Source organism: Solea senegalensis, unplaced genomic scaffold, assembly GCF_019176455.1.
Source record: "Solea senegalensis isolate Sse05_10M unplaced genomic scaffold, IFAPA_SoseM_1 scf7180000017800, whole genome shotgun sequence".
NCBI lineage: Eukaryota > Metazoa > Chordata > Actinopteri > Pleuronectiformes > Soleidae > Solea > Solea senegalensis.
In genome coordinates this window covers 39573-60344 of record NW_025322527.1, presented here as the reverse complement: position 1 = coordinate 60344, position 20772 = coordinate 39573, and the positions used below count along the sequence as shown (strand labels likewise).

The following is a 20772-nucleotide window of genomic DNA, read 5'->3' as shown; positions in this document are numbered from 1 at the left end:
GCAGACCATGGTGACCTTGTTCTGAGACAACAATTCTATATATTCTATATATATATACAGTATATATATATACATCTATAATTATCATATTCCTGTCTTTTTGGTAAAGCAATGAGTGGAAAAAGTTGTAAACATAGAGAAAACTAGGCTCCACAACCATGAACATTTATGGTAAAAAATCACAAAAATCACAAGTGATAATTGCTTCTTTTTTTTTTTTCACAAAGTATCGTCCAAGCTTTGGTTATTCAGAATGTTCTATTTATTTCTGGTATGTTGTGTTTATATAAGCAGATTGTTAACCTCGGTGGATGGAAACACATTTAGATGTTTAATTTGGAATCACTGTTTCATATGAGTATGCTTCATATGTGATTATACTATGCAAATAGACCACTTGATGCCACTCTGCCCTATTGTCGAGGAGGTTAAATAGGGAGCAGGGGGCTGATGGCCGGGGACAGTGTAGCTTAATGCTGCCTTTCCCATCCTCCTCCTCCCTCTGTCTGCCCCTCCTTCTTCCTCTCTCTTTCTCTTTTGGGGCAGTGTCAGTTCCTGTGTCTTTGTTGGGGTTCCATCTGCCTGGCTGCACACACACACACACACACACACACACACACACACACACACACACACACACACACATGCACACACACGGAGCGGCAGTGGCAATTAAACCTGTTCGACACACTTGACAGAGAGGAGCTTTGGGCAGTGTATGTCCACCACGAGCCATCTGTGAAACAACCACCCACTCACCCACTCACCCACTGACACACACACACACACACAAACATGTGTGTGTGTTGCATTAAACAGATTTCATTCACTGACATTCACCCAGTCCTCTTCTTCTCGTGTGATGGACACATGAGACAGAGGAGTTCAGGGTGGAGAAGGACAGGACCATGGATGGATGGATGAGTGGGTGGGAGGGTGTAGAGGGGAGACAGAGTGGATGGACAGCAGACTGGGAAACAGACCTTTTCGTTTATTGTTGCTCCCTGAAGTAGGACAGCTGACAGACAGACAGACAGATAGACAGGGCAGCTGTAATTACTGGTGGCGGCAGCCCCCCACTGAAGATGCTGTATTGATATTAGGCTGTTAGCAGGAGATTAACATGACGATGACTGCTGGCCTGGACCCGTCTGGGTCATCATGATGCCATTGTTTGTTTTTTGTCGTCACCTTTACACGGCTCTTTTTTAATAGAGACTGAAAAGCTGTGAACGAGAAAACGAGTTTAGGTGAATCCGTTTTCATTTATTCTTTTTACATATCAGCATTTTATCCACACAGGAGCAAAACGCGCGGGAGTGGGAAAATTTCAAAACACCACTCGTGAATTGTACACAACTAATACACTAGTTTGGGAAAAGCACGATAACATAGTCCAACCTCTCTCTTGTGCTTGCATTGGCAGTCACCATCTTCCTCTTCTTGTGTTTGGAGATGTACATGCTCAACATCTCCTTCTCTGTCGTATGGGTTCACCATTTCGATGGGGGCAACAGACAAGACGAGGCTCATTGTTAAAGGGGCACTGGCCCTGGTTGGACCCCCTCTAGAACCAGTCCACACTTGATGAATACCAAATGCAAATATTCAAAGATTTGAATTAAATCTATGTATTATGTTAAATGCTTTAGGTGAGTTAGGGGCAATTAGGGGCAATAACGCCACGGTCATTTAAATGAATATAGTGAACAGCCGCCTAATTAGGAGTCCAATTAAATTCATTATTTTCTCTGTTAGTGGTCTCTACCAGCCCCCGAGGAAAATATCTGACTCCTCCACGTTCAGCAGCCAGTCTAGATCTTTGTCTGTCACCGTCTGCTGTTGCTACTGATGAGTAGATAACATGCAGTTGGGAGAGTTGAATGTAGGACTGAAGCTGCAGACTGTTCAACTAAAATGTTCAGCGAAAAGATCAAATACAAAAACTTTGATTACAGCAGCTGTTTTTTTAAGTCAAATCTGGAAATAAGAAGCGACATGGATCAGTCCTGAAATAGACCAGCAATCCTGTAAATCCATAATATCCATTTGTGTGTGTGTGTGTGTGTGCAGTAATCCCTGTATTATAGGCTTCCTAAATACATGTTTGCACCTCTGTAGCATCCCTAAGCTCACGGTTAAGCTTCTATATCATTTACTGGAACTGTGTTTATCTCACTGTAGGCAGCGTGCATCATCATCATCAGCTGTTAATGGCACCTTTTCTTCCTCCAGAGTTAAAGAAGACCAGACCAAACACATTACAGCTGCAGGAAAAATGGGCATTTTCTACTTCTCACGCTTAAGAATAGCAAGAAAAGCTAGCTTAATAGTGTATTATGTCGTAGCGTTGGGTTGGCTAAAGAGCTAAAGAGGCTCGGGGTCCTGCTAAGAGATGTGTTTCTGATGTATTCTGTTTATATGACATAAATAAAATAGAATAGCGCTCTGGTTGATGACATCACATAACCAAGGTGACACCCTCTGGCAGGTAATGATGTCATTCACCTCTATGGACATATAAGACAACACATATGTCAGACAAGTGAGGTGAGTCACTGCTGTGCAACATGCACACAGTGAGCAGAAGACGAAGAAGACGGAGCCATGGGGACAAACGCAAGCAACAGACTCTTGGATTTACCAAGAACTCGTCTGCACAGCAACATTAAGACCTGACTTTGCAGTGATTTGGGTTTGAAAATGACAGAAGTATGAACACTTGCTCTCATTGACAACATCGCAGAGAGCTGTGACACGAGGGAAAACAGACTTTCAGGCTCACCAAATAAAAGATACTATGTCTATATACTTATGTCTTCAGTAATTACATGAGACAAAACCATGAGACAGCCTCTTTCTCACAGGAAAACTGACGTTTGTAAACTGCTTATTCTGCTATAACAGAATCCTTGGTGTATTTAGTGCACAGGGACATTGAACCTGTTGTTTTCTTCTGAGATATTTGATCACTGAGGTCAATCAGTGACACATTTGTGCTAATTGGTGGCGGCAGCTGTGGATCTGTCGTTCTACATAAAGTACATACATTGAGTTACGCTAGTTCCCCTTCTTGTATGAAAATAAAAAGTTGCCTGGAAAGATGAATAAGTAAATGAACAAACGTGAAAACCTTTAATAAACTAACGCGTGCAGGGAAATAAGACGACATTAGCTCTTTAATATTCATGTTGCGTGGTGCTGTGTGAACCAGGAGCCACAGTCAGTGAAAACCAACTCATTTCCTCATTGGCTTTTGAATCCAGCCTCTGAGCTCGCGCACACGATCGCTCGTGTCGGTTGGCCGGAAAGAATGGCGCCGACTACTGCGAGTATGTGAACGGGGAGACATGTGAATAATGCAAGACAACAGCGGCAGTTTGTTTTATTTCCATACAATATTTACAGACACAGCGCGGATTTAGCATAAATGTAGTGCTTAGTTGTACTTGTTATGTCGCGTTTGAAGACGCTTGTGCGTGTGTGCGTGTGTGTGCGTGTCCCCCCGTGAAGCGCGGCGCAGTGGTTTGGCCCGGTCGTTGTCAGCCTCCGCTGGCCTCCTCCTGTCAGTGCTCCTGTTAAAAATGAAGCTGGTGAAACTGTGGTGGCAGCGGCGGAGCAGACGAAGGGCCTGAAATGTAGAGCTGGCATCTACTTTCCCGCCGTTTTAATATAGATATAGATATATATATACATACATGTAGATATATACACACACGGAGGGCCTTCATGAAGAGCCCCACGTTATTATGTCGGAGGACGCAGTCGCAGCCCGGTGCTTGCTGTACACGGTTGGTTTATTTATTCTCGTCTGAAGCAGGGTTTCAGGTCGTAGACATACAAGTAGATAGATAGGCGTTTGTGAGGCTTTTTTTTAATTATCATTTTTATACGTTCCCATTTTCAAAACCCAGTATTTTTTTCCTTTTTGCGGAGAAAGATAGTCAGGTTAAGCCACACGACAGCAATGTATAACACAGTTTGGACGACGGAAAAAGCCGGAGAGGAAGGAGACTGGAGGGACGTGGTGATGCCATACTCCACAGAGCTGATATTTTACCTGGAAATGGACCAACCACCAGGTAAGCACACGCGGACAGGACCTTGTGTTGCGTTCGCTGTCTCTTTGAATTGTCGGAAGAGTTCCGCTGCTTCTGCTGCTGCTGCTTCTGCTGCTGCTGCTGCTGCTGCTTCTACAACCCCCCCGTCGACTGTGAGCACTATCTAGGTCGTCTGTCTTCAAGGGCTTCACTAGAAACCTCTACATTAACTTGTTATAACCCTTTTATTGCGACTTGGCAACATTTTTGTGTACTTGAGGTTAAAATGTGCCAGTTACTTTAAACACATCATTGTGGGTTAGTCGGTCATCAATGCTCTGATACAGTCGCTGCTGCTGAAGACAGTGAAATGTGATCGCCTACACGTCACTCCGTGTGTTAAATACATGCTTATATATATACATATTATATAATATAATATATTATTACACAGCAGTAACAAACGGCTGCATTACACAACAATGCACGACCTCGCAACTGCCCATTGTGTGCGTGTTTCACCGGTCAGCGATAAACGCGCTCCCGCGTAGATCATCCCGGAATCAGCTGTGGTTGGTGCCAACATCGGGAGAAAAGGGGGATGGGATACGACACACACACACACACATAGAGAGAGAGAGAGAGAGAGAGGGAGTAATGAGCGAAACCGGTAATGAAACCTCCGGAGCGTTTTATAATCATAACATCCTTCACTGACACGCAGCTATAACTGTGTGTGCCCCAATCTAACCAACTGTCACACTCAGCTGAATGTGTTTCATTCATTCATCCCCTCATTCATTCATTCCACGGCAATTGTGCCAGTGTCATCTGACCCCTCTCTCTCTCTCTCTTTCTTTCTCTCTCTCCATTGAATGGATCATGGCGCAGATGTGGGACGCCGTGTGTTGTTTCCAGGAGACGCTGGGTAGCTCTGTCTCTTCCTCCTCATCATTTCCCCTCTTCCTCCTACTGTACATGCTCTGCAACCTCCATCTTTGGCTCTTTATTTCAAAACCAGCCTGTGCTCCAATTGTGTTGACTTGAGTAGAAGAGAGAGGCAGTGACAGCTCGTGCATCCTTTTCTGTAGCATCATGTCTCACTCCTACATTCACGTACAGATGCTGTCAACGCGGGGGCCATTGTCATGGGTGGAAAAATCAAGATTAACGTCTCATATTTTGCTCCAGTGAATGAACAGAGGGACGTACACAAAGGGGTGCCGATGCTAATTAAATGGAATTGCATAGGAACTGTGCTGCAAGTGATGGAATCCAGTCGCACCTGATCATTCCTCTCAGTTTTGATTGTTATTCTTGAGTTGTTTTGTCCATAAAATGGATGAAATGGTTTACAGCGTGTCCATCAGTCACTGTCAGAGAAGAGCAGAGAAACAATATCATCCTCGTAATCCCGACGCTGAAAAGCGCAGAAGTTGCTTTCAGTTGAATGAAGAGGTGCATGTCTGTCGTCTCTGCATATGCGTGTGTGCTTATATGCAAACTGATTGTCGCCGTGTTTGTGTTGCCTTTGTGTTTGGGGTGCTTAGCACAGGTGGAGCGCCACCAACCCCCAGCCCCAGGGGAGGGCAAAGCCTGTGTTTCCACTGGCAACTTTATGTTGGAAGGGTGTGTGTGTGTGTGTGTGTGTGTGTGGATAAGGGGTGAACATAGAGTCTCAGCTTTCACTGGAAAATCACCGGCTGTAACGGTTAAAGGACCATACCGTATTTTACAGTAATTCCCATGTACCTCACATTGTCGTGTCCGTGGACCTCCACTGGTGTGAAACCATGCATTTATGGCAGGTCTCTGACATGGTGCTTGCATTCGATCTTGGACACTTGTGATTTAATGTTGCCTCTGCATTCTCTGCATTGTTATGCAACAGAGCACAATTACTGTATGAACAATAGAAGCTGTAGAGACGCTTTCTTCTGCAGCGATGTGATCATTGTATGCTGTTTTTACAGAGTTCTGCTGCTTCTGCCCAGTTTATGACTTAAACATAAACCTTATGCATACATGCTGTGATTAATCAGTTTGAGGGTCTTCTGTTAAAACATAAACATACTTGTTTTTGATGTCAACATCAAATGAAGTGAGGGTTCTTTTCGCCTTGATGACAGTAAACTTAATGTTTTTGTTTTTGGAAAGCATTAAATCACTGTTATCCACAGTTTTCTAACTATTTATAGACCAAACAAGAGTCAGTTGAAGGATTGACAGATGATGAAGATCAGCTGTGCAGCGCACACATGATGGGAACAGATGGAGCCATTCAAGTACATTTCAGTTCTATCTGCACAAAGATAATTTGTGCTAAGATAAGCAGAAATAATATTTTAAGTACAAAAGTGATTTCTGTCAAAGATTAAAGCTTAAATATACACAATTTGTTCAGTTTCTTTAATGGAAAATCAGCCAGTGACCTGTGGCACAGACATGCAGGTGCTGTCTGTTTACATACAGCATGTTAATCATCATCATCTGCTGGATTAGATTGACGTATGGCCCATAGGAGATGTAATCCTCCAAATGTTTTGTCTCCATATGTGTCAGCTGTTGATGCGGGTCATAATCTCAGCATAAATGAAACCCCCTCCGGTGTGACAAAAGAATCCCGGCTCACCGTCCGTTTACCGTCGCTCTGTAGTGACTGTGTGCCCAAGTCTTCCCGTGTGCACAGAGTTTGCTCCGTTGTCTTGGCGATGGATCTGTTGACATGCAAATGAAGAGCTATGGAGATGATTGCTATTATTGGATGTTGATGAGTATAGAAGAAAAATCAATATGCATATATGGAGTATAAAAGCATGTACTTTGGCAATAACAGGATAATAATGTATGTTCAATGAGAATAATGCAAGCTTCTGTGATTCTGAGAATGTATGACTTTGTGTTGCGTTCTTAGGCTTTTTCTTGGACTAAAAAAAGACCTTTGAATGCATCACTGTTGACTAATAGTTACTGGTTAATGTGGATTTCTCACACTGAGAAGAAAAAGCGAGGCTTTTACTCACATTCAGCTGCTGCCAGTGTGTTCACTGGAAGCAACCTGTTGATTTAGTGCTCGATGCTGCACTGCTGCGAGTGTGTATGTTCATTATCCAGAAGGAATTGATATACTACTGGGTAACTCCTCCTCCTCCTCCTCTGCCTCCTCCTCCCTTCTTTCTTCCTCTCCAGAGAAAGAAAGATTGCTCTTTGCTCCTGATTGGTGGAGGGGGCGGGCCTCCGTGCTGCCATTAGTTTGTTTCTTTTAGGCTCAGCCTCGCTGGCTCTGTTACCTCAGTCATACAGAGCACAAGGCAGGAGGTGGAGGTGGCTGTGGAGGAGGAGGCTGAGGAGGAGAGAGTGAGTGAGTGAGAGAGTGAGTGAGAGAGAGAAAGAGAAGGAGGGAGGAGGGAAACAGCTGAGAGACGAGTGGCAGCATGCAGCTAACGGAGAGTGGGATGCTGGAGGACGGTAAGAAAGAACGGGACGGATGTCTTTCTTTTTACTTCTCTCTCTCTTTCTTTGTCTTTTTCTCGTACTTTCTTTGTAGGTCTCTCTTTTTTCTTTTGTCCCCTTTTCTCTGTCTACCTTGTGTTCTTTATTTCTCAGTTGTCTCACTCTCACTCACTCATTTCCCTCATCCAATCTGTGCCTCTTTCCTTGCATTTTTTTACTTTGACACTTCTGTCTTTATTCCATGCCCCCCCTCCCTGTGGTCTGTAGCTCCCCCTTCCCGTGTTACTGTGGACCTGAAGCTGCAGAGCTCATGTCCTGCACTCATTGTTGGGTTCATTGTTTCCCTCTGCTAGAACTTAATGCTGAGAACTGTTCAGTGCATTGACAGCGAGTGGCTTATTTCATCCTGAAAGCTCATGTCACAACTTTTCAAACAGCTCAGTTTTAATGTAAGAAGTAGCATTTTATTGTGAAATAGTTTAAAAAAAAGTGCTTTGTATTGTGAAAAAAAAAAACAGTTTGCATGTGTCCATGCTTTCACAGCACACACACACACACACACACACACACACACACACACACACACACACACACCTGCAGCTCCTCACACACTTTGATGTAAAGTTGTGGAAATAAGTGAGATTGAGTGACAGGTGTCTGAACCACTGTTGATTCAGAGTCAGTGCTGTGACATATAGTGCAGTGTTTCCACTGTTGTGTGTGTGTGTGTGTGTGTGTGAGTGGACACATGTGATTGTTTTAAAGCTTGCTGAGGTTCATTGGAGATCCGTACTGATGCTGTGTTTGTGTGTGTGTGTATGTGTGTGTGTGTGTGTCAATCTGTGCTAACTGTCATTGTTCAGGAGAGCTGTGTGTGTGTGTGTGTGTGTGTCTCTGCCCTGTGTTTGTGCGAGGACAAGTGATATCGCTCCGTGTGTGTGGAAGAGTGCTGCTCCTTTGTCTGGTGAGAGGGAGGAGGGAGGGAGGGAGGGAGGGAGGGAGGGAGGAGGGGACGGTTTGCACTGACAGTCGCCTTTGTTCATCGTCCCTTGCTTGGAGTGCGCTGTGCAGTATTTGTGGCGTTAAATTTCAAGATTTGTGACGCCACGCTTGCTCTTTATGAGCATTTCTTTCCCCATTTCATGACATTTAGTGAAGGCGTCGTCTTTGTTAGGATGGTTGTCATCAGATAGTTTGACTTGTTTCAAGCAGCACAGATGTTTCTAAAAATCTGTGCGCTCAGATCTGTAGATGCTGCAAAGGTCAGTGGTTGTGATTAACTTTAACGCTTTGTCTTTCTAGATGGACCTTTGCAACAAAGGACGTGTGTGTGTGTGTGTGTGTGTGTGTGTGTCCTTTCATTGTCCCGTTGTTTCTACATGTTGTTGTTTTTATGCTGAAGCCACTACAGCAAATGAAAGAAAAACATTTTGAAGTGTTATTAATTGTAATATATGTTAGTGTGTGAGCTAGTTGTTTTCGAGCACTTCCTATTGATAAACAAAAGTTTCAAATATTTAAATATGGAGTGGAATTGCACTTCATCAAAGTGCTGACTGAGGGGAAGAGTGCAGCTGCAGAGTGACAGCTTCAGCCGCAGTAAATGACTGAGAGAGGAGGGAGGGAGGGAGGGAGGGAGGGAGAGGGAGCTGAGTGTGAGGAGTTTACAGTGGAACAGCACAGGAGGGTCGAAAGAGAACAAAGAGCAGGAGAGGGAAGAGAAGTGACGCTGTGCAGTGACGCACATTTTCTGATGAGGTCTTCACATCATGAAGTGAGTGAAAAGATGTTTATCACTTAATGATCACAGTTCTACTCACACACTTAACGAGTTCAGCAGTTAGGTACTTTTCTTTTATGTGGGAAAGACTGTTTCTGAGCCCGCTGCAGGAAAACCAGAAAACAACAAGTCGTTTTGTTTTGGAGAAATCTGATTATTCAGTGCAATTAATTATTACAATACTTTACTTTCTTATTAATTGTGTAATTACTTGTTAATTATTGTAGCTGGATTGTGTTTTTGGGGCCCCCTGGTGGCTGTGATGGCCTCAGCAACGCAAACTCAAACTTTGTTTATACAAACATAACAAACACAAACATAAAGGAAAGTGTACAGTGGGATTATGCTGATTATGCTGATGTGTGTCTGCTGACATGTAACTGTTTTAATAAGGTCAGACCATCGTGTCACATGTTATTTTTCAGTTTGATACGCTGCACCCACGTGGGCGGAGACAGCAGCTCATACTGGAGATGATGTAGTTGTACAGTGAACATGGACGTAACCTCTGTCACACACTAACACCTGAGGTGTAACAGTCACCTCACAGTGTTCATATATCAACCGGGATGATGCTCCAGTGACAGTTCATGGTCCCGCCCCCCCCCCACTCTGTGCGCACGTGCAAACATAAACTGTTTATGTTTAAACTAATTATGGTGCTGATGCTCAAACCCAGGTTTGGGTTTAGGTCTTATGGGTTATACTCAGGCTGACCGCAATGCTACTGTGTGTTAGCCTGTTAGCATTCACTCAGGCTGGATTCTGGGAAAATGTGTGTGAGTGTTTCATGTGCAGGTGTAAGAAACTGAAGCTGGACGATTGATGAATCTTTAGTAAAGTCAACATTTATTTGTTTTTATCCTTTATTTAACCAGCAGAGTGTCGTCGTCTTCTTCTTTCTTCCACTCATGGTCATATAATCTACAGGACCATTTTCAACACTTCCTTATAGAATAGTACAACAATAATCTCTAGAACAATACAAAGGGCATTTTTTGTTGTTGTTGAGCTGGAGCCAACTTTAGCTTCCCTCCCATGAACCTCAACTCTGCACAATTCCCACTGCTTACTTTGCCTGTGAGGTTAATAACACACGCTCACCACCTGCAGTGCCGTTGCAGTTCTATGTATGTAAACACAGCTTTGTTTGTTTTAACAATTTACATAACGTGGAGGATGCGTGAGAGTTCTGTTGCAGCGCTGCGTGGATGGATCGCTGCAGAACCGTAGACAACAGGAGCTGAAGCATGTGCATGGGTATGAAAGACGAGTGTGAAATGGGTGAATGGCAAAACTGTTGTGGAGAGCAGCTTTGAGTGGTCATCAAGACCAGAAACGCCCAGAGTTTCTTTGTCAGTACTAACATGTTCCCTCTTCCTCTCCTGCAGCTCTACCTCCAAAGCCGGCAAAAACCCAGCAGCCCTCCTCGGTCGGGGTGGGAGGCGGCGGCAGCAACAATAGTTCCAGGGATGGGGGAGCAGGAGGTTCTCTGCAGGAGGCTGAATGGTACTGGGGTGACATATCCAGGTGAGTCACCTGTGCTCGTCCAACATCTTGTCAGTGTTCTGAAATCCAAGCATCTCGGTTTAATTCCAGTGCTAGATTATATCTGCATGATCTTCGTTACAACGCCCCGAGTCTCTCGAGATTCCCTGGATTTGAATTTCAGGACGACGACGTGTGGCAACAGAAATCCTTTTGTGAAATTTGTGTTGAAAATGTGTAGAAGTGATGAGTTGTAACTGTGAAGGCCTCAGAGCTACTTAAATGTAGGTTAGTTCTCAGCCATTGTGCGCACACAGTCAGATGAGTACCACACCTACAGTGGAGACAGCCAGTCTGCCACCTTTAACACGCGCACGCACACACACACACACACACATGCGTACACACACGCACACACACACATGCACACACACAGTGTTGGCAGGGACCAGTCCTTCCAGTCTCTCCCAGCATCGCTGAGCTGATGGACTGTTGACTCTGAGGCATGTGGCTGTGGGAGGAAAGTCCTCAGAGCCTGATGCTGATAACTCGAGGCAGACTTTTCAAAGCTCAGCTCAAACAACTCAAACACAAAAACAATAACCTGCATGTTTCTCGGTTTTGTGTCTAGGGAGGAGGTGAATGACAAACTGAGGGACATGCCTGATGGCACCTTCCTGGTCCGGGATGCTTCCACCAAGATGCAGGGCGACTACACACTCACATTAAGGTAAACTCTTTGATTTGATCTCAAATGCAGTGCCTTCAAACTGCAGGGTGATTTTTGGAGGATGGAAGGAGTAGTAGAGGAGTTCTTCTGCTCCTTGTTTATACAACCACCTCTCTACTTAACTACAGTTGCAGGAAAATCATGTGTTGAGGAAATCACCCACTGCTCTGAAAATATAGTGTTTCAGGGCAAACTGAGCTTTCAACTAGAACCTGAAAATAGTGAATGTTGAGTTTGGTTACCAGCCTGAGACATGGCTGCCTGCAGAGACGCAAGGAAAAGGACATGTTAGTTACTTAAAGAAAGGCTCATGTCATAGGAATATGCTTCTTAGAGGAAGTTCACTGCTTTATCTCAATGTTAGACAGTCATTTGTGACTCTCACCGTCGTCCATTGAGATAATCAATATTGTTCCACTGCTGCTTCCATCAGGCAGCAGAGCAGCACCTGTTCTGCTGCTGAATGTCTCAATGGTGGATGAAAGTGAGCGGTTTGCAGGTGGTACAGGCTGTGTAACGCTGAGCTGAAGTCTCTGAAAAATGTCCTAAACTTAAGCAGTCATTGATTCATTGGGGCCTCTTTCATTACAGTGGTGAAGCCACTAAACAAAAGGCTATTTCCATAGGCTTTTTTCTACACACAATAGAGGAAGAAAAAACTCTCGGTTATAATGTTATGATGTTATAATCTTATGATGTTATCATGTTATAATGTTATGATGTTATGATGTTATGGTGTTATGATGTTATGATGTTATAATGTTGTGATGTTATAATGTTATAATGTTATGATGTTATAATGTTATGATGTTATGATGTTATAATGTTATGATGTTATAATGTTGTGATGTTATGTTATAATGTTATGATGTTATAATGTTGTGATGTTATAATGTTATGATGTTATAATGTGATATGTTATGATGTAATGTTATAATGTTATGATGTTATAATGTTATGATGTTATGATGTTATAATGTGATGTTATGATGTTATAATGTTATGATGTTATAATGTTATGATGTTATAATGTTGTGATGTTATAATGTTATGTTATGATGTTATAATGATTTTACAATGTTATAATGTTATTATGATGTTATAATGTTATGATGTTACAATGTTATAATGTTATGATGTTATGATGTTACGATGTTATAATGTTATTATGATGTTATAATGTTATAATGTTATTATGATGTTATAATGTTATGATGTTAAAATGTTATTATGATGTTATAATGTTATGATGTCATAATGTTATGATGTTACAGAAGCTATTATTTTCCACCTTTCACTTCAGTCTCTCGTTAAATAAATCATCATTTCAATGATTGGGTTGATGTAAAAAATGATTTTTAAAAAACAAGGATTAATGCTAATGGCTAAACTAGCATGTAGCATGTCAAAAATAGAGCAGGCGATGAAGAAATGATATTTAGGTTATATATAACATTACCATTGCTAAAACAAGTTTTTTTAGCAAGTGGGAAAATGTATAGGTGAGTATTTAATCAGTTTCTTCTTGTGTCTGAAGCTTCTTCTCGGCTCTGACCGTGTGACTTTTTCTGATACAACCACACTTTAATACAACCACAAAATGTAACTTGAACTAACAGGACTCGTGTTTTTCTGTGTACTGGTCTGAATATGGAGTTAATGTGTCCTCCTCGTGTCTGTGCTCAGGAAAGGGGGCAACAACAAGCTGATAAAGATCTACCACCGGGACGGGAAATATGGATTCTCAGATCCACTGACATTCAGCTCAGTGGTGGATCTCATCAGCCACTACAGACACGAGTCTCTGGCTCAGTACAACACCAAACTGGACGTCAAGCTCATGTACCCCATCTCCCGCTTCCAACAGGTGTGCACACAATAATACATGTGTCATTCCAAGGTGTTAACATACTCTAAGAAAGTGTTAATCCTTCAAATGAGTGGTTTAAAGTTTTTAATTGGACTTAATGCGTTTAAATCTGTCTGGTGATCTTGTATTGGACTCATCTTCTGATGAGTTCAGGTTAATTAACGAGCCCGCAGGTGGTCAGTCAGGGGAGCCTTCTTCTTCTTCTTCTTCTTCTTTTTAAATCTATATGTAATTACAGTTAGCATGTCAATCGTAACCATCTCTCTCTCACGCCTCCAGACCAGTCGCTGTATTCTTCACCCTGTGTTTATTTCCAGCTCACTCTTTAATCCTCACTTCTCGTCTCCTCGATCCCTCAGGACCAGTTAGTGAAGGAGGACAACATTGATGCTGTCGGCAAGAAACTCCAGGAATACCACAATCAGTACCAGGACAAGAGCAAAGAGTACGACCGACTGTACGAAGAATACACCAAGACGTCACAGGTACATATGCGTTGTTGTGTTGCTAATGTTTGCGTCAAGTCCACGCGCTCAACACCGCCTCTGCACCTTCTGCAGGAGATCCAGATGAAGCGTACAGCCATCGAGGCCTTCAACGAGACCATCAAGATCTTTGAGGAGCAGTGTCACACGCAGGAGCGCTACAGCAAGGACTACATCGAGCGCTTCCGCCGCGAGGGCAACGACAAGGAGATCGAGCGGATCACGATGAACTACGAGAAGCTCAAGTCGCGGCTCGGAGAGATCCATGACAGCAAGGTGCGGCTGGAGCAGGACCTGAAGACGCAAGCCATGGACAACCGTGAGACGGACAAGAAGATGAACAGCCTGAAGCCTGACCTCATACAACTCCGCAAGATCAGGGACCAGTATCTAGTGTGAGTACAGAGGAAGACAGCCCGTGATGTAGTGACGAGCACAAGGAGAACTGTGTCAGTGTTAGATTGTGTGTCTGTGTGGACACAGGCAGAGACAGAGAGGACGAGGTCTGAGGACAAACACTGTCCATCTTCATGTTTCCTACATCTGTTCAGACTCGTGTTGTGTAATGATTTTTCACCCGTGATTCAGTTCACTCTCTACAATCCCTAGTTCTTTCTCTAATCCCTAGAATGTGTCGATGATTTTTCAGTGAAACCTGGAAATGATGATGTTCTCAAAATGATTGAGTTTTGAATGATTTCTTTATGTGGAGCAAAGAAACCAGAAGCTGAAACAGTCAGATTCACTTAGTCATCGATGAATAATTGATGAATGGAGTCGTCGTTTCTGCTCTGATAACATTAATCACAGGTAAATAGTAACGTTCTGAAACACAGTTCAGACTCAACCTGATAAAACACTTGGCTCCTCCCTGTTATACCTGTGTCTCAGAGTCATGTTTGTTGAAAATCCTGATGTTAATAATGTCTCTCTCTCTCTCTGTGTTGCTCTGTAGCTGGCTCAATCACAAAGGTGTGCGACAGAAACGAATAAACGACTGGCTGGGAATCAAGAACGACAACACAGACGAGTAAGAGCTCTGGTTCACTCGTGACTGCTGGAAACATTTCCACTCTCCCACACACACACACACACAGTATGTCAGGACATGGAGAGCAACCGTTGATTGTCAGTTTCTCATGGTTTCTCACAGAAGCTACTTTGTGAGCGAGGAGGACGAGAACCTGCCTCATCACGACGAGAAGAGCTGGTTCGTCGGTGACCTGAACCGGACGCAGGCGGAGGACCTGCTCCTCGGGAAGCCCGACGGAATGTTCCTCATCAGAGAGAGCAGCAAAAAGGGCTGCTACGCCTGCTCTGTCGTGTGAGTACACGTGAAGCGTCAGGTCCTCGCTGTCCTCAGCTGTAGTAAACATGTAAACATTCATATCATAAAAAGAAATCAACACGTTTACACAGCTGATGTGAAGCAGCAGTGAACTAGCAGCTCTGGTGTTAATGGTGTCATATCGTTCACGTGTTTTAAGTGTCGTTGTGTTCTGTGTGTGTGTCTCAGTGTGGAAGGCGAGGTGAAGCACTGCGTCATCTACAGCACACCTCGCGGCTTTGGCTTCGCGGAGCCCTACAACCTGTACAGCAGCCTGAAGGACCTGGTGCTCCACTACCACCAGGCCTCCCTGGTGCAGCACAACGACTCGCTCAACGTCCGCCTCGCATACCCCGTCTACGCACAGATGCCCTGTGGACGCAGATGAGCGGCACCCGCCCGCTCACGCTCCCACACAGACAGCAAACCCTCTCTGAGACAGGGAGAGCAGGGGGGGAGTGAAGGAAGGAAGGGAGGTGGGAGGTACAAAGCGAACCCCGACCCAACACCAGACCTGTTTTCAAAGATAGATAGAAAACACTTGCTGCAACACACACGTCAGCCACCTTGGAGTTATATATATTTTTACAAGAACCTTTTCAGAGGGCATTCTTTCTAAAGACCGCTTGATTTGCACAAGGAAGTTTTAAATGTTTGTGAATGTGAAAACAAAAAAGTGACAAAGAGAAGGAAGGAAAGAAGGAACCGGAGTAGGCAACTTCAGAGTTTCAGGTTGACCCCGCTGCTACCTAAACTCCAACTCAGACTTTTTACTAGAAACTCAGAGAAAAACCCCACAAAAGAGCCAATGATGACGGGAGACGGCAACAAAACATTCCCATTTTACAAGGTTTTTTTCCACCTCAGATGATTATATTCCAGCTTTTTTTGTTTGTTTTGTTTCTGGAGTCGTCTTTCCATGTGTCAGATGGTTCCTTTACTTTTGTTCACGGTTAATGAGGAGGAGGAGGAGGAGGAGGAGATGAAGAAGATAATGATGATGTCAAGTGTCTGTTTGTGTCCCGCTCTGTACGAGAAGCAAAAACAATGTAGCATATAACAAGACAGTGGACGCTGGTTTATCATTATTATTATTATTTTTATTATTATTTTCTTTTTTGTGAAGCGCTCCTCCGTGTAGACTGCTGCTGCTGACGGGGTTTAGAGGGAGGGACGGGGGGAGGAGAGGGGCGGGACAAGCGACACTTAACAGTTTTGTAGTCATGAGAAAGACAGAGGATTTCTTTTTATACTAACTGTAGACGCACGCTGGTTTTGTTTGTTTGTTTGTTTGTTTGTTTGTTTGTTTTTGCCAATGGCAACGTCACAGATTAGAACCAGAGACCAAAGGTGGTGTAGAGATGGACGCGCAAAGACTCTTTCTTTCTTTTTTCTTTCTTTCCTTTTTTCTTTCTTTCTTTCTTTCTTTCTTTTCTGTGAATGGAGAAAGGAGTGAAGAGAAGTAAATGAATGGTGTGTTTGAGACCACACATAAAGCAGGAGTTTTTGGGCACAAACAGCCTTTTCTTTTTTCTTGGCTGGGGGGGTGTGTGTTAACAGAAAGTTATGAAGCCCCTCCCCTCTGTGACCTCAGCTCTCTCTTGTACTACAGAACAAGAATGTGCTTTAAACCAGTGTTTCACTAACTTTCTTTTGTTTTTCAGCCCAAATCACAGTATAAATGTAAAAGAAGCGATTTGAAGACTATTCCGCGCCAAAGCCTCACTACGAGGTGCCGTTATTCAGGTGTTTGCACAGCTGTGAGACCACGAGCACGCAGAGCTCTGAGGTCACGCACAGCACCAACAAAAAAGGAAAAGCCTGAAAGCCCATGTTTGTGTGTGGTTGAAAGAAAGCGAGTGAATGGTTACATTGGGACTGTTTAGTTTTCTTAGAAAACCTTCAGAGATGAATAAGCTTTGATAATATAATAATGTTTTTTTTATCCGTGTGTAACACGGAGAGAAGCGACATCCCGAGCTGTAGACACAGGCTTCAGGAGCAAATACTGAAAACTTGAAAGAACGTGTGCAATCTAGAGTTGTGTTAATGTAGTTCAGCAGTCGAGCAGAGCGGAGATGCACTAAGGTCCAAGAGATAATCAAAGTGCATCAAACTTCTGTTGTTGTCTGACTGCTTCAAATTGATTTTGTTCATTTTATTTTTGACTTTATAACCAGTGGAAGCATTTTTTATTAAGACAGAAAAGCATCACACAGTAAAATGAATCGTCTTCTTCTGTTCACTGATTGGCTGATGATGTGGGAGAGACGTGTCAGTCCACCTCGTCACTGCAGCGTTTCACTGGCGCTTTCTCCAAAGATGAAACTCACACACTTGATGACAACGTGGTGTAAAACCTCAGTGTCGGTCCAATAAAATACCATTTTTCACTATCGTTGCTTCTCTTAAGCGATTAATCCATCAATAACTGTTCAATTCAGATTGAGATTGAGATTTTCTGCTGTCTTTGCTCCACATAACACAGAAACCAAACAGCTGGATAATAATTGTGAGTTGCAGATCTACTGAATCTACTTCCTGTTTATTCCGGCACGCACATGCCCCGTTTTTGTGTGAAAACGCCAAGTGAAACATGTTAGTGTAGTGTGGATGTGCCTACAGTTTGCTCCACCCCCTGTTAAACGTAACCTCCCCCTTTGTTAACTGCACTTGTGGTGGCATGTGCCAAACATTGGCTAAAACGCTGGTTACAAAGTCACACACACACACACAGTATATACGATATTTATGCACACAAATCTTAGGGACTGTGTCAGGTTTTTTTTAGGAAGTGGGCCGTTGTTTGAGAAGCGAGGCGTTGTGCATGAATGAGAGAACCTTGGTTGTACCCACCATGTTTTTATCTACACCCACCTCAGTGTCCAGAGTCCAGACGAGTCAGGGTGAAGTGACGTCACGAGTGGTGAGGACACGAGGCGGGATTAGTCGATATAATCTTGAATGTACAAAAGGATCGTTCCAGGTCCTGTTGTTGTTGTTGTTGTTGTTGTTGTTTTTCCGTGGCTTTGTTATTGTGAAAGCGCCGCCTATCGTGCATGTTTCTCAGCAACTGAACCCATCCAAACTCGAGGTGCTCCTGGAAACGCAGGCCCATTTGATTCCCGGCAGACCTCCTTGAGGTCTCGCAGCGCAGAGTCACTAAACCCTCAGGTGTTTTTTCAAGTTTACCGTACAGAACTGACCACACAGCAAAGCCAGCCATTTAATAAAGAAAGACAAGTAAATCAGGGTTGTTGTTTTTTGCCTTCACGTGTTCCATCATCACTTTTGACTTTTGTCGCGTCCCTCATGGCTTCCCGTAGCTTCCACACCATCTAAAGCAGGACTAACGCTGCGTTCCATGTACACGTGAACTCCCAGTGAACTGCCAGTGAAAAGTAGGAAACATATCTCTCTCTCTCTCCATATGTGTGTGTGTATGTATAAAGTATATATATATCTGTGTATATATATATACACACACACAATCGAATAATAGGTCTATTATTTTGCAATTTTGGAATCTCAAGTTGTAAATTGCGAGTTCCAACTACAAATGGATGGCGGCGTTAGTCTTTCACTCCCCCTACAGGTTTATTAGAAACATCCCTAACTCTATATTACTTGAACAATATCTCATCGCTCACTGTTGAATGTCTTTCTACGAGTCAGAGTTTTATGACAGATGTACAGTATTGGTTACAGACTAATGTAGAGACACTCGAGGAGTGAACGCAGGCGCGTAATCAAACTATTCTCAGAGATTTGTATGTTGTTGTTTTTCTTCATTCATCTCCAAGAGACTCGTGATAATATAAACCTGTGATGTCTGCATATGAGTCACATTTACACAGAGATGTCAAATCTATCATATATAAATACATATATATACATGAAATATTTAAATAAGGCTAAAACAAAATATATTACTGTTTAAGGGGTCATTTTTTATTGTTTTTTTCTTTTCTTTTCAATTTCTCCCAGACCAAAGATTTCAGTTGTCGTTAATCTTTGAGTTGTCAATTTATTCCGTGACGCTTTTATTTCAACCCCCACAACTCAGAGGACGACAGCACGCCGTGTGAATGAGTGACTGGTGTGAGTGAACAGTGAAGGTCACAGTGCAGCTTCATGTATGAGCACATGTTTGTCCTGTAGAAACCTCAAACACAGTTATTACAGAAAGCCAATCATGTCACGTGGCAACAAGAAACAACTGAACACATTCTTGTCTTGAATAAGAAAAAAGAAGAACGCGTAAACGTCGTTTGGCTGCACTTCAGTGTCGTTTGAAGACGTTCGATTTTGATCTCACTTCTCTCTGTCGAGTGTTAAATGATAGTTTTATTCTTATTTTTATTTTGAAATGATGTCACTTTTCATTCACGATGATTTCAACGCTTTACGATCAGAGGTTTCTACAGTTGACTGATGTGCGATTCTCCGTTTAGGTTCAAATAAAAAATAGTGAGTTATGAAATGAGGAGCCCACCATCAACACACACACACACACACACACGGGTGTTTCTTAAAGGGGGCGGGGCTTTGTTGAAAGAAAAGCAGTGAGAGGGTTCGTGGAACAAACCAAATCATGTTTTGTTTTTTCTCAAGTTGATTTTCTTTTTTACTGTTGAGTTGAGATTTCACTTTTTAACTGAAATAACTCCAGGAAACAGAAAAGGTGCACAGTCTCAGTAACAAGGAGTGATTATACTCACTATCACCATCAGGACTGTTAAAAGAAATCATGGGTTACGACTCGTACTTATTCTTACTCTCGAGCAGTTCTGCAGAGTTCTATTTGCAGCCAGGTTTGAATACGAGGAGTCGTGTTGTGTTCTTACCACTGCTTGTCTGATCACAGTACCCAGCACAGCTTGGAGAAGTCACAGCTTCTCACATATAAATGTCAAACTTTTAGAAAAACAAACTTTAAAGAAAAGAAAAAAAAGATTTTAAATAAAGTGTATATGACTCCCTCTCTTCCCCTAAACCCACCCCCACTTTCTTTTGACATACCTACAGGTCCAGCATGCATATTTGGTACTATTGACTGTTGTTTTTTGTGTATAAAAGTAAAAAAACTGTTATTTGTCTGTTGATGATGTATTCAGATCTGATTGTGACATCACCGCTTACAGCTCAAAATCATATTTCACAATTACACACTTTGACATCATGAACCTCTTCCTCAGTGCTACCCTCTGCCACCTGTCTCTCTCTCTCTCTCGCTGTGAAATGGTTTGGGCCGTCACTCCACACTACATTTTCACATTTCCTGTATCGGTTGCAGTTGTTTGTTGGTTGTAGATTTGTTTCTGAGCTGATCTCATGTATGTTTATCAGTGGAGCTCCACCATGTTCACTTCTCTTGCAGAATAAAGACAATATTTTGTTCAAATACAAACTTTTGCTTGTCTGTTATATTTTTGTTTAAATTGCCTCTTTAAAAATCTCTTTAGTCAGAGATATTCTGTCTTTGGTCTCTACATTATTTCATTTATTGAAACCCTTGAGTTCTATTTCTTATATATAAATAAATGAAATCCAGAGACATCTATATCATACACAGTTTAAAGCAGTTACGTGTTACATT

The 20772-nt window shown here is 42.8% G+C and overlaps 1 protein-coding gene across 4 annotated transcripts; it reads left to right on the top strand.

The window, feature by feature from the left end:
• The first annotated feature begins 3568 nt into the window (after positions 1 to 3568).
• LOC122764952 (phosphatidylinositol 3-kinase regulatory subunit gamma) lies at positions 3569 to 20583 on the top strand. 4 transcript variants are annotated; one of them, XM_044018975.1, is made up of 9 exons: positions 3569 to 4082; positions 10665 to 10803; positions 11393 to 11491; positions 13178 to 13358; positions 13721 to 13846; positions 13922 to 14241; positions 14802 to 14876; positions 15000 to 15170; positions 15363 to 20583. In XM_044018975.1, the coding sequence occupies exons 1-9, from the start codon at positions 3968 to 3970 to the stop codon at positions 15559 to 15561; spliced, it is 1425 nt and encodes a 474-aa protein (XP_043874910.1). In that variant the 5' UTR covers positions 3569 to 3967; the 3' UTR covers positions 15562 to 20583. The 4 variants fall into 4 exon arrangements, with proteins under 4 accessions (XP_043874910.1, XP_043874911.1, XP_043874913.1 ...); XM_044018976.1 differs by lacking the exon at positions 3569 to 4082 and adding an exon at positions 7414 to 7508; XM_044018978.1 differs by lacking the exon at positions 3569 to 4082 and adding an exon at positions 8736 to 8755.
• Positions 20584 to 20772: the final 189 nt, after the last annotated feature.